General features: G+C 40.6%; 1 protein-coding gene across 1 annotated transcript in view; it reads right to left on the bottom strand.

Moving 5' to 3' along the window:
- The window catches only part of LOC141431337 (uncharacterized), a 35,347-nt gene extending 23,058 nt beyond the window's left edge, over positions 1-12,289 (bottom strand). Inside the window, 2 exon segments of the mRNA XM_074092488.1 lie at positions 6,757-7,329; positions 12,198-12,289. Coding sequence (XP_073948589.1) covers positions 6,757-7,150 — 394 coding nt within the window. The 5' untranslated portion in view covers positions 7,151-7,329; positions 12,198-12,289.
- Between the last annotated feature and the right edge of the window lie 3,752 nt (positions 12,290-16,041).

The raw sequence follows: 16,041 nt of genomic DNA, 5'->3' as shown, positions 1-16,041 counted from the left end.
ATTCTGCGCGGAGCGGACGGAGTCGCGGGTAATAAGTTTAGGTATATTTTATACCTTAGACTGCTATTTACTGCCGTTATAGTTTCCCTTGAAAGTTTGATATACCTACTACTTCCTGAATTTTTTCAAATTTTTCCACCCACCGGTTTAGATTTTAGAGGACGCTCGATTTTAATGAAAATTTGCACTTTAAAGTTGAATATTTCGCAAACAAATCACTGAATCGAAAAATTGTCTTAGCAAACCCCCAATGGTTTTAAAAGACCTACTTATCCAACGATACCCCACACTATAGGGTTGGATGAGAAAAAATAAATCGCCGAGGTACGCTAAAAAAATTTTTTTTTTAATTTTTTATTGTAAGTACCATTTTATCGGCATAGTTTACATATATATTCGTGCAAAATTAAAGCTTTCTAGCATTGATAGTCCCTGAGCAAAGCCGCGGACAGACGGACAGCCAGACAGACACACCGACAGACAGACATGGCGAAACCCTAAAAAGGTAAAACATTTCAGCTGAAATAGGAATTTATTTCTGCTTGGATAACTAGAATCTCGTGCCTATATCATAGGCACGTACCTTCAATTACCGAGTCCGAAAATAAAACAAGATTATTCATCCAGAATTTCCAGAATAGTTTCGGAATGGTAGTGACAGTCTATTAAGTTGCTGTTTATGTAATGTTTCCGATTAAAATATGTACGTGGGTAGTGGACAATGAAACAAGACGAGGCTCTTTTATTCCCTCCCCCGTTGAAAACATTACTTTATTTACACAAAATAAGTACCAATAATACCTGTTTCGACAAGCAAATAAGAAGCTTTCTAATACTGGCCACTGAGACTGACGTCAATACTTAGGTTTCACCCTTGCTTCACCTCACTATGTTTTGTTAAATGAAGCAAAAGCAACCTCTACGTTTATGGTGGCCTGGTGGAGTTGCGGCGATCGACGGCGAACGCGCGCCGATCGTCTTCGGGCGATGCGGCGGAGAAAACTTTTACTTGTCTGGGAAATTCTTTCACGTAATCGCCGTAATAAACAAAGAAATTATTTCGAGTTTCTGTTATAACCATTACCTTTCTTCAAAAGAAGGTATCAATAATCAGAATTAGTACCTACAAGCACGATTATTTAGTTCACTGCCAAAACCGCCGAAGCATTGGAATAAATCGATTTCTTTAGTCGGTAATAAAATAATGGACAAAACAGGTACGGCTAAAACTAATGAGGAAGATTCAAAGTTGCAAATACCAGAATACAAGTTTTACTGAAAGGCTGCAACGGAAAGCTTTACCAAAAACTGCTGAGCTCGTCTATACGTTGTTTGTAAATCGAATGTTGCATAGAACGCGTGGCGAGTGAGAGGACCAGTGGGGGGTAGAGTGGGAGCCTCGACGTGATAAGAATGAGGGGTGGGGGGTGGGGGACACGTGACAGCCCGTCACGCGGCACGAGGGCTCCCGAGCAGCACGAGCCTTCCCGAGCGCCGCTGCAGCTCGGGGAACTAACGCGTAAACAGCTATACTACTACTACACGCTTGTGCGAACGAACTCTAGCGAACTTCTGCCGTGCTAGTCATTGCACTACAAGCATAGTTTCTCATGGACCTACTGGTGAGAGAACACCATTTTTATTGATTTGCTTTGTAAATAAATATTAGTACATTATTGTCGTGGTAGGCAATTGCTGGCTGAGTATGAGTATTAAACTAATACGAAGCAAGCAATTGCTGCAGTGCTATTGCTATTCCAGCAGTTTAAAGCTTTTCTCAGAAATGAAAAGAAAAGAGAAAAAAACTAAATTAGAATAAACCTTTCCTCAAAATATATTATGCGATTTAATTTTATTCCAATAAAATGTTTATGCTTTCCCGCCTTTTTTCATAAAAAAAAGTGTATTTTTCCACCGAAAACACCACAAGCTGTTTCAGTCAGACCGAATATAATTCTAACAAAATAACTATAAACAGTAAAAACGGTCATTTGAGTTGGCGGTATTGTATACTTGTGCCAACATTTCCATAGCCCTTTTAACTTTATAGTTTGCGACTCGACAATAATGGAATTTGTATGCGACATTATTGTCTAGCTAGCAGCCGCAATATTTTTTAACTTTTTAATATTTTACTGGCGTGAAGAATAATGTCAACTTTATGGGACATTTTTGAGAAAATTATTTCATTTACTACTTGTTGTTGCTATGAGATCCTACCAGTACATAGTTAAAATCACAATTCGTCAGTAAACATTTAAAAATTATGCCAGAGCAACTCAATTTAAAAGTTCTCATACGTTTTGTTTTAAAATTTATTCGAATGTAATAATGATTAATGAATAAACGGAGACCGTAGGCATCCGTAGGTCTACCTAACCTATGTACTGTGGCAATAATTAACAATAAAAATCGCTGAAACGACTACCGATAAAAAAATACCCACTACTCAGTTACTATACTATACTAGTGCACTATAAAATAGTTGCTTGGTTCACTACAAAATATGTATCGAATGACTCGGATTACGTTTTATAATCTTATTTGTCGCGCAGCGAAACCTCTCAAAACCTTCAAATGTAAATAGATAAATAACACAAGCAATAATGTCAATAACCCCAAGATAATAACAACGATTTTTATGTCACTACGCGATAAACGTTAAAATGTGAGCCGCGATAACGACTCGTGCCACTCCTCGCGAATCTCGCTTGCGGAATTTTCAATTTAGAATTTACTTAATAGAACTTCTATGGTTCAAAACAAATTATTCTTTTCGAAAGAAAGAAATAACGATTTGTTCTCATTTATTTATAGTCCAAAAAGTATCACTAACAAATATTAAACATATAATTTAAAAGTATCGTAATGGTGACGACACCAAACGGCACCGAAAGAAGGTTTCCTTTCAGTACGATTAGGGCTTGCAATATTCGACCGTTTTCATTATTCGAATATTCGAATCGTAAATTCGGAAGTATTCGAATTATTCGAATAATATTCGAATATTTTAGAAAAGTTTAATAAAACACAAAATACTATAGAATCGGCTGTGTTGACACGTAATAAGTCTCAAAAATCATATCACATTTAAAAAAAACAATAGACTCCTTGCAAAAGCGGTGAATTGAAAAATTATACCTTGTGTGCTCATACGTTTTGATACGTGTGTGTAGGGTTACTATAACACATTTGCTTAGTAAAAGTATTATTATAATGTTTTAAACTTTCGTGCGTGATTTTCACTCCTCAACTGCTACCACAAACGGGACCCATCACGCCAACAACGAGCAACAACCACCTCGACGCCCTAACCACACCATAGTGGCTTCGGCCACGAGCAGACCGAAGTGTAGGGTATCATGTCTCGAGTGCCGGTACTAGTTGTAATCAAAGCCGGGTAGTTCCAAGGATTTGCGCTGCTAAGCAGACATGATACCTTACACATCAGTCCACCCGCGACCACGGCCACCGCAACGTGGTCGAAACGGCGAGGCAACTATCACTCGTTGGCAACGTAACATAACAAGTCCCGAGCGTGGTAGCAGTTAAAAGTAGCCTTTACTAAAAATGTCTACCCTTTTGTTTATTACAAAGACTCTTAAGCGTCGTTTCCAATCGACTATATAAAGCCCGTTTTAGGGCCTAGAGATTTGAAATTGAATGTCTCTCAAACTCTCAATATACCATTAGTTCCTGGGCTCGATGAGGGCCACTCCTCAGTACCTATTAAAAAATCCGGGAAATTATCTTTTAACTACTTTTGTGTTGACTTCGTTGTGTGATGGTGCCAAATCTTGCTGGAAAAACCCAATCCTTGCCAGCGAATAGAAGCGCAGATAGTGGTTTTAGAACCTTCGGGACGTCGTTCTGATAATTTTGTGCCTAGACTTTACAAAAAATAGCAGTAGACCCCATTGTTTCTTTCCCACCACTTTGAAGAAGAATAGAATTAAATCGAAGAAAATGTTTTTTCTTCAAAGTTCCAACTTAAAATTCTAAAACAGCCGAATCAAGCTGCCAGCTGGTTCTTATTTCAAATCTGAGGTTAAAAATGCGTATCAAAACTTCGGAACACACGAAGTAAAAAAAAAGCCTTAAAAAAAAGTCTTAAGCGATAAGGCCGCCTATTGCTCACCTTGAAATTTTAATAATTGTTGTCTGTATCGCTTACTATGTCTGGTGTACAATAAAGAGTCTTTGTATTGTATTGTATTGTAAGTATTCATTTATTTAACATTAAGGTTTTCATTTTTAGGCGTTCGCGTCATGTCTCGTGTCTTGTTTAATCTTCACACTGTTAATTAGTACGTATACAAAAATCTTACTAACATAAAATCGAATATCGAATATTCGAATACCTACCCTCAGATATTCGAATACGAAATTTAGCCGAATATTCGAATAATTCGAATATTCGAATATTCGAATTGCAAGCCCTAAGTACGATCTTCTAGTTGATCAGATTACTGCAGCAACTATCAGTCTGTAGATGTTATGCATGTATCTCAACTCAATTACCTAAGTACATGTAAAGTTACATAACAACTATTATTATTATCATTAAACGTGTAAACCAACTAGACAATTACTTTGCAGTAAGTATTAGCTGATTTAGCTGCTTGATATATACGGACACTAGATTGGATATCGGCATCTAAAAATGTTGTTTTTCCTCAACAGTTCTAAGTAAATTATAATGGATTAGAATAGCATTGACGCTAAATATTTCTACACTAGTTTTATGCTGCCATTGTAATTATAAAAATTAAAGAAAACAGAATAAACATTGTACTTGAACACATTGGTGCGCATCTTCGCATCGATAATTCAGCACGTTAGGTATAGAGGCATGCTAACTATTTATGTAGGTAGATATAAATTTCAACCAAATTACTTTTGGCTAGCATTAAGTATTTATAAGTAAACAGAATGCATAAGTACTAAATTTAAAATGGTTGTTAGATGGAAAAAGGAAAACGAGACCCAAAACAGCAGTGATTATAACTAGCTTTAAATGAAAATGTTGACAACGGCAATACCACGGCAAACGAGACAGTAGTTCTGAAAATGTGAGCGCAACTTCAAACAAATGGCAAACAATCCTCTAGTAACAATAATTCGTTTTACGGCGAAAGTTAGGACGCGCCAGGCCTTGGCACAGTATATACAACAATACACGCCACACGCAGTTTTAGATGTGTAGTGTATTGTTGTATACCTACGTACACCTAATCTCGTAAAAACTATACAATTGCGATTGCGAGGTTACGCAACAACGTGGCGAAACGTTATTGGATTACAAGATATTGTCTTTGTGTGCTACATCCGTCAACCATTACGCAAACAAAACACTGGAGCATGTACGTACGTACATAATATAAACACAGTTAGTACATGGCGGATCTGCAGTCAATGAACGGACATCCAGCGAAACTGAGGCAAATATAAATGTCCATTAATTTCAGTTGTAAGAACACGACAATTCACTCATCATAGATCATAGCAGAGAGAAATATCGAACATTATTTTGTTAAAAACAAAGAAAAACCTTACAATAATGAGGAAAGGCACGGATTACACCTTCCTCCTCGTTAGTTGAAACAGAGCTTGATTCAATAAAGAAAATGTAACTAATACCTGCACTACACTACACTCAGCCCGATAGAAGTCCTTCCAAATAGTTCAGATTACGCTTGATTTGAGAACTGTCGCGCCAGTAAGTTTATAAATAAGTAACGAAAGTAATACTCTGTTTCTAAGGCAGGCGAAAAAACGTACTATGGGCAACCTTTCGCATGTATCTCTCAATGTCAGTAAAACATGATATCTACAACAAGTTTTATTGTCTTGAGTCACTACTAACAGCCCGTTGAAAATTTTTACCAAGAGCAAATGATAAAAAAGTGCATCGGACAAAGTATATACTTCAATGTTCGTTTTTTCGCCTGTCGTAGAAACAGTATAGCGGTACTGTTACTGTTTTAACTACAAATTTACCGAACGCCGACATAAATTAGAATATGCACGACATATATAGCGATCAGCTAATTAAATTTGTCATCGTAAATGTAAGTTCGCATCACGTAATTACAATGCCGCGACCGCAAGAGCTTGTCGCAGTTCCACATTTACAGTGACTGCTTTGCATTACCAAAATCAGAAATATGCCTAGCATGTAAAGCATCTCTTTATTAAAATTTTAAATCATGTATATTTAGTTAAAAGAATAAGCGTCAATTCAAGCAAGTCTGCTTTGCAAATTAGTATTGACCTAGCATGAAATCTTACTCAACGTGGGCTAGTGTGTTAGCTAGGTGGAGTATGTATGTGCGCAGCGCATATAGCGTGGCGTGCCCGGGACGACCTTGGAGAGAGGAACGCCTTGAGTTCGAGCGGCAACGACACTTCCAGCACGTACGTACACCCTAGGTAGCTTGTCTGACTTGTTTTTATCCTCCTCGCCGATTCTGTTGTCCTGTTCGCAATATTGAGCTCAAGGGAAGATGATGCCCGCTAGGAGCCGCTAACGAATCGGATTTATTTAATGTCCATAGTAGTTCATTTAATGGACAGTGACCAAAATAAAATTGTTAGCATTAATGTAAGTGTTTGTCGTGGTCTTGGATTTTGTTGTGCAAAAACTAGGCGAGGCCGAATGACAAGGCCGCTTATTGCATGAGGTAGTGTAACCTGGTGTCGCACGTAACTACGTTCACCTATGTATTGATTGTAAACAGAAAGATCTGTACTTACCTAAGTATTCCTTGATCCATTTCTTTTTAGGAGGCGGTCGTACAGTTTGGGTATCTTTCGGCTCCTCTTTAACCGGAGAAATTTGAGTGAATGATGAGGTGGAAGGCTTTTCTATTTCAGGAATTCGGGGAGCAGAAGTCAAAGCTATCATTTGCTGCGTCGGAAACCCGTATCCGTGAATAGCGTGCCCTTGGTATTGCTGGTAAGCCTTAATGGTTATCGGGATGGGCTCAACGATTTTGCCGAATTCTGGCTCCCTGGTGTTGATAGCGATGGTGTGGACGGGGTCGCTGTAAAACGTATCGCCAGGAGTTCCCATCGCGCCGAACAGTTGCGTTCCCCTGAAGTTGCAAGTTCGTACATTCACTTCGGAGGATTCCATGAGAATACCCATTCTACAATGGGGCAGCTCATAAATTATTACGTATTGTATAAATCTGCATCGTCCTCATAACACTTTAGTCCATCTCATTTTTGTAATTATTTAAATATTAGTCCACAGACTTAGGCTGTTATCACTAAAAAAAATTGTTTAAACTGTTTTTGAACACATTATTATTTTTGACACCTGGTCTGCGAAACATAGAAATAAATAATATTTTTGAGGATGCGTTTGGCTATTTTTACTTGGGAATTTTAAATTGTAAAACAGGCAGTTATGAATAAGCGGTGGTTGCGCAAATTTTTTGTTAGTCTATAACAGACGTTAAAATACAATGGTAAGTGGCAACATAGAAGTTGAATGAATGGCTTCATTTCCTCACCCTTAAATGGTATTCGAAGTTCGGACAGAAATGCTCGCGTAATTAAAAATTTCGCCAGCTGCAGCTTCTTTCTTTCTGTCGCTTTTGAAATCATATCCAAGTTTTATTTGGATATGATAAATTAATCAATACAGATAGTCGTTAGTTACCGGATGTATTATTCGCAAGAAAGAGATGGAGTGTGAGATGTAAGAGTAAGCAAGGAAGGCAAACAAGTTAGAATGGGTGTTGTGGGGCGACCTAGAAGCAGCGCTCAACAAGTGAGAAGGCTGCCGGGAGGCAGACGCATGGCATGCCATGCCCCGCCGGCACGTGTACTCCCCCCTCTAGCCCGCGCCCCTGCGGACGGTTAACTACACCTCCGCCTCCACCATGCGGCCCTGGTACCGCGGCTAACCGAATTGGCAGACATTGTGGATTAAAACACAAAGCTGCGTGCGAATAAATTTTGCAGAACAAAACTAATTCTACTTTTACGTCTGGGGAGACTATTTTGCAATAGAAATGTCTCATTAGCTTCGTCCAGTGGAGCAAGTAAACCTTGGGAGAGTAAGGGAGCGCAGCAATTTTCTTATTCAGTAAGATAATGATTGAATGATGATGATAGTAGGTACAGAATCCGTTTGAGTTTGACCTAAACACTAATAACAGTTCAAATAATGAAGAGAAACGAGATCAATGGAATAAGTAAGCATATATAGCACAACTTTATGATTTACCTAAGAAACTTACGAATCCAAAAAATAACATGCCTGCAGACTTTTGACTCAAAAGCAAAATACTGCTTGATTGAAGATTAGGCAAGAACCGATGAAGTAAGACTACTTTTTAACCGAAAATAGCAAGTGTGGCATGGTATTGTAATTAATTGCGTATTGCTGAAGTAGTCACAGCGCGACTCAGTTAGGTATAAGTAGCACGGCGAGCTGCCGCTGATATCGCACAATAACATCGTGTTACTACAACAGCCTTAGAAACTGTTTACCTTTTCAATTCAGGAATACGCAACATACTAAAAGTAAGCTAAGAAATGTAGCAAAATGAATATTTAAGAAAAGATAAACTAATCAACGAGGACAAGAAATTAGATATAAGCCAACTTCTTTCTACACAGCAAAACATGGCAACAAACATTTCGCCTGAATGGGAAATTATTAATGGTGCGGGCAATGATTGGCTAGTACAAATGAAATTACAGATAACGTAGAAACGTACGCGCACGACAACGCGCTGCTTATATAAGAACCGAAAGACACGTGTCGATGTTTATATTATGTAACTAGCTGGTACTTACTCAGCTCAGCAGTTAAAACCACAGCGTAGGTAGGTATACAATGCTTCAGCGCCCCTTTTTTTTAGCATTTTAATCAAGACAAACTGTGTGTGTGTATGTGTGTGACTTGTCACAGACTTGTCTGTGATTGGTTATTCGACTAATTTATGACACAATCTTCTCTGCTCACGTTTGTCCCGAGGTTTTTAAAAACATGCCATTCCTTATCTGAAATGCGCGTGCTACGTTTAATAACGCGATAATATTAAATACCTAATTAAACTATCATCAGAATCCTGTTTGTTAAAAGAGTAAAAGGAAAATATTTATAGTTTCTCTAAATGTCGTCCAGATAATAACAGCGTCAGCGTCACTCAAGTGTTATCTAGCACGTACATTGTATTTAATAACAGCATTCGGTAGCGTTGTGTCAGCTTATCCAGAGAACCAATACAGTTTTAAATCAATGTGTACTAGTACTAATTCGTAGATACAAGTTCCAATATATGGGTAACATATGTATTATGAATTATAGACAAAAGAAAGAAGGGAAGCTAAGCATTGAAGAAAATGATGACTACGACTAAAAAGGAGGTGCTCGGAGTCAAAGACAAAGAAAAGAAGGAGCTTGCAAACTATACAGCAAAAAATATAAGATGAAAACGACGGTGAGACAGCCACATTAGCAACCGACAGCTACATTGTCAATATCGAAATCGATGCATCTCGAGAGCAGTCTGGATAATGGTGGAGAGCTGAGACTCCGAGTGCAATTTATTTAAATGCGTAATTATTATATCCGATCTTACAAGTGCTTGCTTGCGCTATACTTGGACGACATTACAGTAAGAACTTGAACTTGAGTGATAGAATTCATAAAATCATAACCATTATAAGTAAGACTGCAAAACAATTTGATTTACTTATACAATAGATAGGTATGAATATAACGGCATATTTTAAGTCGATCATTAATTATAGGCAGCGAGTTTAAGAAACTAAAACTAATTGATGTAGGTATGCGAATCAGCTCGGAGTTTCATTGCATTCTTACTGTTCCATCAGATCAGGTTGATGGCACCCATGTTATTATTACATTGTCAACAAAAGTTCGCATGATTGCCAAGTTTAGTATCAATATCATGATAATAAAATTGGGTGAAAATCAATTTCAGATTCCATTACATTCATAGATACCTACATAGAGACAAGACAAGTGAAGCTAGTAAATAAAATCATATAACAAACCGTGGTGGCCTAGTGGTTTGACCTGTCGCCTCTCAAGCAGAGGGTCGTGGGTTCAAACCCCGGCTCGCACCTCTGAGTTTTTCGAAATTCATGTGCGGAATTACATTTGAAATTTACCACTAGCTTTGCGGTGAAGGAAAACATCGTGAGGAAACCTGCACAAACCTGCGTAGCGATTCAATGGTGCGTGTGAAGTTCCCAATCCGCACTGGGCCCGCGTGGGAACTATGGCCCAAGCCCTCTTGTTCTGAGAGGAGGCCTGTGCTCAGCATTGGGATGTATATAGGCTGGGATGGATGATGAATGAACATTATGTTTGGATGAACTGACTCTTTTAGCTATAGCTAAGCGAATGAAATTAGTAAAAAAAAAACCCGCAAATTTTATTTGAAGTGTTGATGCCCTCCGTCGTTGACTTGGCCAACTAAAATAGTATCGTCTCGTTTTCGTAATCTTCCAATGACAACATGAAAGCACTGATTTTAAAAGATCCTAATGGCTCCGATATCAAAAGCATAACGGTTTATTATTGAATTGTTTAATTTGTTAATAATGTTCATGTCATAATGAGAAGAAAAGATTATTTCTCAGTCAAAACAACTAGTCTTCTGCTTCCCAGCCTCTTTCTTCGATAAGGAAAACCCCCCCTGCTACATGGTGGTCCAATATCGAGAGGGAGAAAGAAAGTACACAACTATAACTCCGTGAAAACCCAGGAAAGAGCGTCTTGGTGCCGCCGTACATGATCGGATGCCACATAGAACTGAGATTAAGGAAGGCGTGGCGATGAAATTAATAATTGACACATTGTTCTTATATTTGTGCATAATTTCAGAAAATTTGGGTACTTGCTTCCTCACCTTCATTGCACTTGCAAAAGTTATAATTAGGTACTAATACAATCAACCTAAGTGCCAAAATGTAGGCACCGTTACCAGAGCGAAAAAATAATACGTTTTTGGCTTCTTAGTATTTTCTTACGCATATTTATTGCAACAGCCACAAATACAACAATCTAGATTACCTGGAAAAACATAGGTTCTATCTTGGTTTTGATTTGACGATATTCTTGTTTATTTTGCAATTGCGACTATCATGTTTGTAATTGATAGTTGTTTTATAGTAGAAGCATGGAGCTAACGGTACATGCACTAATTCAAAGCCAGCCAGTTTGTACCTACCTAATTTGCGCTAAAAATAATTAAGGAAACAAGTCATGCTCTGGTCAAACAACTCCATATAAAACAATGAAAAACTTTTAAATTGACAACTTTTAGAGCATAAATAATGAATTCTATTTTCTAAAAAGAAAAATAAAAGTGATTTCGGTAAATAGAGGTTTAGAGGACGAAGATGAGAAAATCAGATGCGAAAACCGCCGACGATGTCCCCCGGACTGCCCGCACTATGTAGAAACTACGAGACGTTTATGAAGCCATCTGATACAATACAAACCAAGTAAATATAGATAACAAGTCACGTTACAAAACAATCGATTAAGTTCCTCGAAGTGAAGTCAACAGCCCCCAATCAACAACATATTGCTGAAATGTTTCTCAAGTAGAGGTTGTGAACTCCAATCGGGGGTCGTAAGAAAATCCTGTCGATCGTAGATGTCGATCATAATAAACTAGACGATAACGATAACAACACAAACAAATTAAACACTATCTGCGAGCCAGTCCACACGCGACGAGTCGGCGCGTTGCTAAGCCAGACAGAAGGTAAACCATCCATATTCAAGTTCCTGAATTTGAAAGCTCCTCGCTTTCAGAGATGAACGACATAGTGACGCACAGATACCTAAGCAAATTTCGTGTATCAATAAGATAATATCCGATAGTTAATTAATTACTGAACTAATTTGAGTGGGATTTTCGATATTTTGCCATCTGATACATAGACAGTTAGTTTCTTAGATGTTCGAGATATTTATGTGTCACTTGGGTAGAGAGAGCCGAACTAGTGCAGGTGGCAGCGGGCGCGAGCTGAGCCGTGCTGTGGCAGCGCCGGCATGTGGGGCGGCTCCGCAGGTGCCGCCGACCTCGCACTATCTTGTCTCGACGTTCGAGGTCGCGATGATAACGCACGCTATTTTCGACCGACGTCGCTAGCTCGACGATGCTGACCGTCGCAAACGCATCCGCAAAAATTACCACAAATAAACTGTAGACCACTGACGAGACGCGGTCGAATGTTACGCGAACGTCTGTCATGCCGCGGCAGAGCGGCGGGGCGAGCGAGGGACGTAGGCAACCGGAGCCGACGCAATCCGGTCGACGACTGAACTGAGCGAGCGCTAGCCGAGTCGCCGCGGTCCGCCGGCCATCTCCGTCTCGGAGGGTGGAGGGAGCGCGACCTCCGGGCCCCGCCGCCCGCGCCGTCGCGAGTGAAACCGCCGGCAGAGTGCGGCGCGGGCAGAATCGCGAGCGCGGGAGGCGCGGGGCGCGGGCGGCTCGCACGCGGCCGAGCGCAACGCTCGCGCTCGCTGCATCGCTCTGCACTTTACATAACGCTGCACGGCGCGGACGAGGCGCGGGCCGCAGGCCGCGCGAAACGAGGTCGCCCCGACCGCCGCGGACACCTACAGAATTTAAAGAGGCTCGCGGCGATCGGCCGCCGGTGATGAAACGGCATTAGCACGCAGATGACGTGTCGCGCGGTAAGTCGGTCGGCGGCGGAGTCACTGAACCTCGACGCTTCGAACAAGGTGAATGGAACATGCAACCGAAACTGGCGCGAGCGTACCAGCCGCTCCTTATGCACAATGCTGATGAGCTTTCTAATGAAACGTGGCGCGCGACGCCGGCGCCGAGCACCCCGCCGCCCGGCGCACTGACTGCTAGTAAGTAGCGCTCGCGTTTCGCGCAGCCAGATCAACGTCATTCACTATATTTTCAAAGCTTAAAATCCGGCTCAAAAGGACCAACTCTTCAAAATAACGTAAATCAACTGATATACTTAAATAACGAATCCCAAAAACGGAATAACTTTATTACACTTGCCAAAGTTGGAACAAAATAAAATTTAAGTTATAAAGTACCTAATGAGGATAAAATCAACAAAATTCGCAAGTGTCAGTCAGTTGTCAAAGATACCTTGAAATTGATTCCGACGTTTGTGGAGTGTGTTCAGTCACGAATCACGATCTTTCTGGTCTAACGATATCATCTACAAATCTAATTACAGAAATTGCGATGATTGTTGTAAGTTATACATAAAAGAGCGTAAGACAAGCATACGAGTCTTATGTATGAACACGATCAAGGCTTACGATATCAGACGGTACTAGTCAATAGTTCGTAGTGTTTATAATCCGGCTCTGTGCCGGCTGCCTACGCAGCGCGGCTTATCTCTATCTATAGACCGTTGAACACAGACAAGCTATTGACGCTCGCGCACCGAGAATAGGCGCCTCGGCAGATTGCAGAAACGTGCGACTGCTTTGCGGAAGCGGAAAACTCTTTCAGGAAGCTAAATGGCTTCACGCGCTCACTCATGACTTGACTGCAATTGATAGGGAAAAAAACAGGGTGGGTGGATCGGTGATGTGATCCAGCGGTAATTTCCGCTTAACTTTCGGCACGCAGTAAGTACCGTACCTATAAACGCGACAAACATTGGCCATAATTAGTTTTGATTAATAACCGTTTAGCGGCGACCGCTTTTTATATTTATAAGCAAATGAGAATAATTAGTTAATCACACAATTTCAATATTGATTCAACTCACCCCGACAGCAAGTGCATGTAAAACAGGTAGGCAATTCAATCGGAACATCGCGAAATGCGGGGGAGAGCTATTCCAAGTGCGAGTAAAAGGAACTCATAAGTGGCATGCAGGTCCGGAGACGACCGGAGGGAAGGGCGGGGCGCGTGTTGGCGCATGCGTGCGCCGGCTGACCTTGGCGCGGTGCAGCGTGCAGCCCGGGCCGCCCCCCCCCCCATCCCCTCCCCAGCCGCACGGGAAACTCCGAACCTGCTTTTGCTGCTCATGTACCTCGTGTACCGCCGGTTTGGCAGGTTGCTTCGCCTACTGCGCGTTTCAAAGAGCCCAGACACCAATTAAATCAGGTATTTGAAACAAGCGAAGCAGTTTAGTTATTGGTAGTGGTAGGTACGCATTATGTGCTGTAACTATAAATTCGTCGTGGTGAGACTTCGGACTGGACAATGGATTTCGACTTCACACAATATTCCTACTGAACAAAGGCTCGTCTATTTAAAAAAAATCAACTAATTCAAAAGACTAACGCAGCTAGATATTATTTACTACGGGATGAATGCCACAGCCACAGTACCTACAATTAATAAGCTCCCTACTACTACGACGAAACTAATAGCGTCATTACGAGTACGCGTTACACTGAAGGAATTGTGTGCAGACCGAGCCGTCTACCGGGATGCTACCTAAATATCGAATATCGATAGTTCATCAAAGGTAATCGGGCTGCTAGATGACAGGAATAACGTAAGCAACAGTCTAACAACAAGCGAACGCTTTTATTCCATCAATTGAAACGCGTATAACACGAGGGTCCCGGGCTCCCGCCGGCACCGGACGCAGATACGGCTGTCTGCGGCAGACCCCGTTTTATGCACCGAAGCTCCCACTACCGCACTTTCTAAAGGGGTCATGATTATCAGATTGTTAACTTCAATGTTTCAATATAGGTTAACTTACTTTACTTAGCCTTACCTACAGCGAAAATGTTTATTTACTACGTAGACGTAGAGGTAGAGAGTACGTCCGACGTTCGCTTGCAATGTAAGGAAACAGAATAATGTGAGTGAATATACTTAATGCTAATAGTCATATGTATATAATGTATATCATGAATTAATAAAGCGGTCAAAGAACTATTTAACATAAAACAAGACAATCGAATAAAGAAGCAGGCGATAAAAATCAAATCTGTGACTAGGATTCGTGAATATGATAAGAGTTGGAGGTTTTGAGAAGTCATTTTAATTTAATTTTCATAGTGATCGGAGTTGAGCGAGTAACGGGAGCCGAACGGTATCGTCGCCTAACTCGCGACTGCCGTGCCGACTAGTCGCGACAAACAGACTAGCTAGGTAACAAAACAATTTATATTTATCGCAGCGCTTCTCAGATTTACAATGCTAACGCGACCCAAGTTTCGTTAAACCGAGCCAAAAGTTAAACAAAATGTTTTATTTATCTGCCGAATTTCAATAATCTGGATCGCTACCAAGTCGCCGTATTCATATTTAAATTTAATAACTACTTCTGTGGAAACTTGGTAGCCAGTATAGACTTAAATGATAATAGCAGTTAAGATCTCGTTTATGAAATGCTCAGCTCAAATGAAGTGAGGAACTTTATAAACCGAGATTGATACAGCAATTGTGCCTGTGCGGTGCGGCAAGATGTCCTCACCCGCGAGGTCACGCTCCCTTTCACCGCTGCGCGCCGGGTAGCGCCGGCGACCTTACGCGGGCCTTGCGATGCGGCTGTGACTAACCAACAGCTCTGCGCAGTTTAGGGGGCCCTTAAAAAAAACAATTGGGTTGTGTTGTGTTGTGTGCACTGTAGCTGGTAGGAAAAGTTACTGGCCAGTAACGATAGCAGCGTTCGCAAATCGCAAACAACGATATCTGCTAGCCGATTTGCAGGGAAATTTCTAGAACTGTCTGCTTTATACGAAACGTTTTGACTACAATAATTATGTTGGTAAACTGCCGAGCTTGGATGAGGGAGACATAATGAAATGATAATTAATTAGTTGTTAATTTTCCAAGTCAACCCAAGTAGTTCGGATCATGAATTCTCTTTTCAAACCTTATTGTTTCGCTTCCTATCAACAAACTATTCGTAATAAATAAGATAGTAGCTAGACCTACGGCTGCAGGTAATGTAGATTGTAGAATTCTTCCGACACGGGCTGCATTATGTAGCTAAGAAGCTAGTAGCTTTGTCATTACATGTGTCTCTATCTAAAGTACAAGTAAAAAAAAAAAATAGATTACCCCGACC

This window comes from Choristoneura fumiferana, chromosome 9 (genome assembly GCF_025370935.1).
Source record: "Choristoneura fumiferana chromosome 9, NRCan_CFum_1, whole genome shotgun sequence".
NCBI classification, from domain to species: Eukaryota; Metazoa; Arthropoda; class Insecta; order Lepidoptera; family Tortricidae; genus Choristoneura; species Choristoneura fumiferana.
The sequence above is the reverse complement of the archived record's forward strand: the minus strand, read 5'-3'. Positions and strand labels throughout refer to the sequence as shown.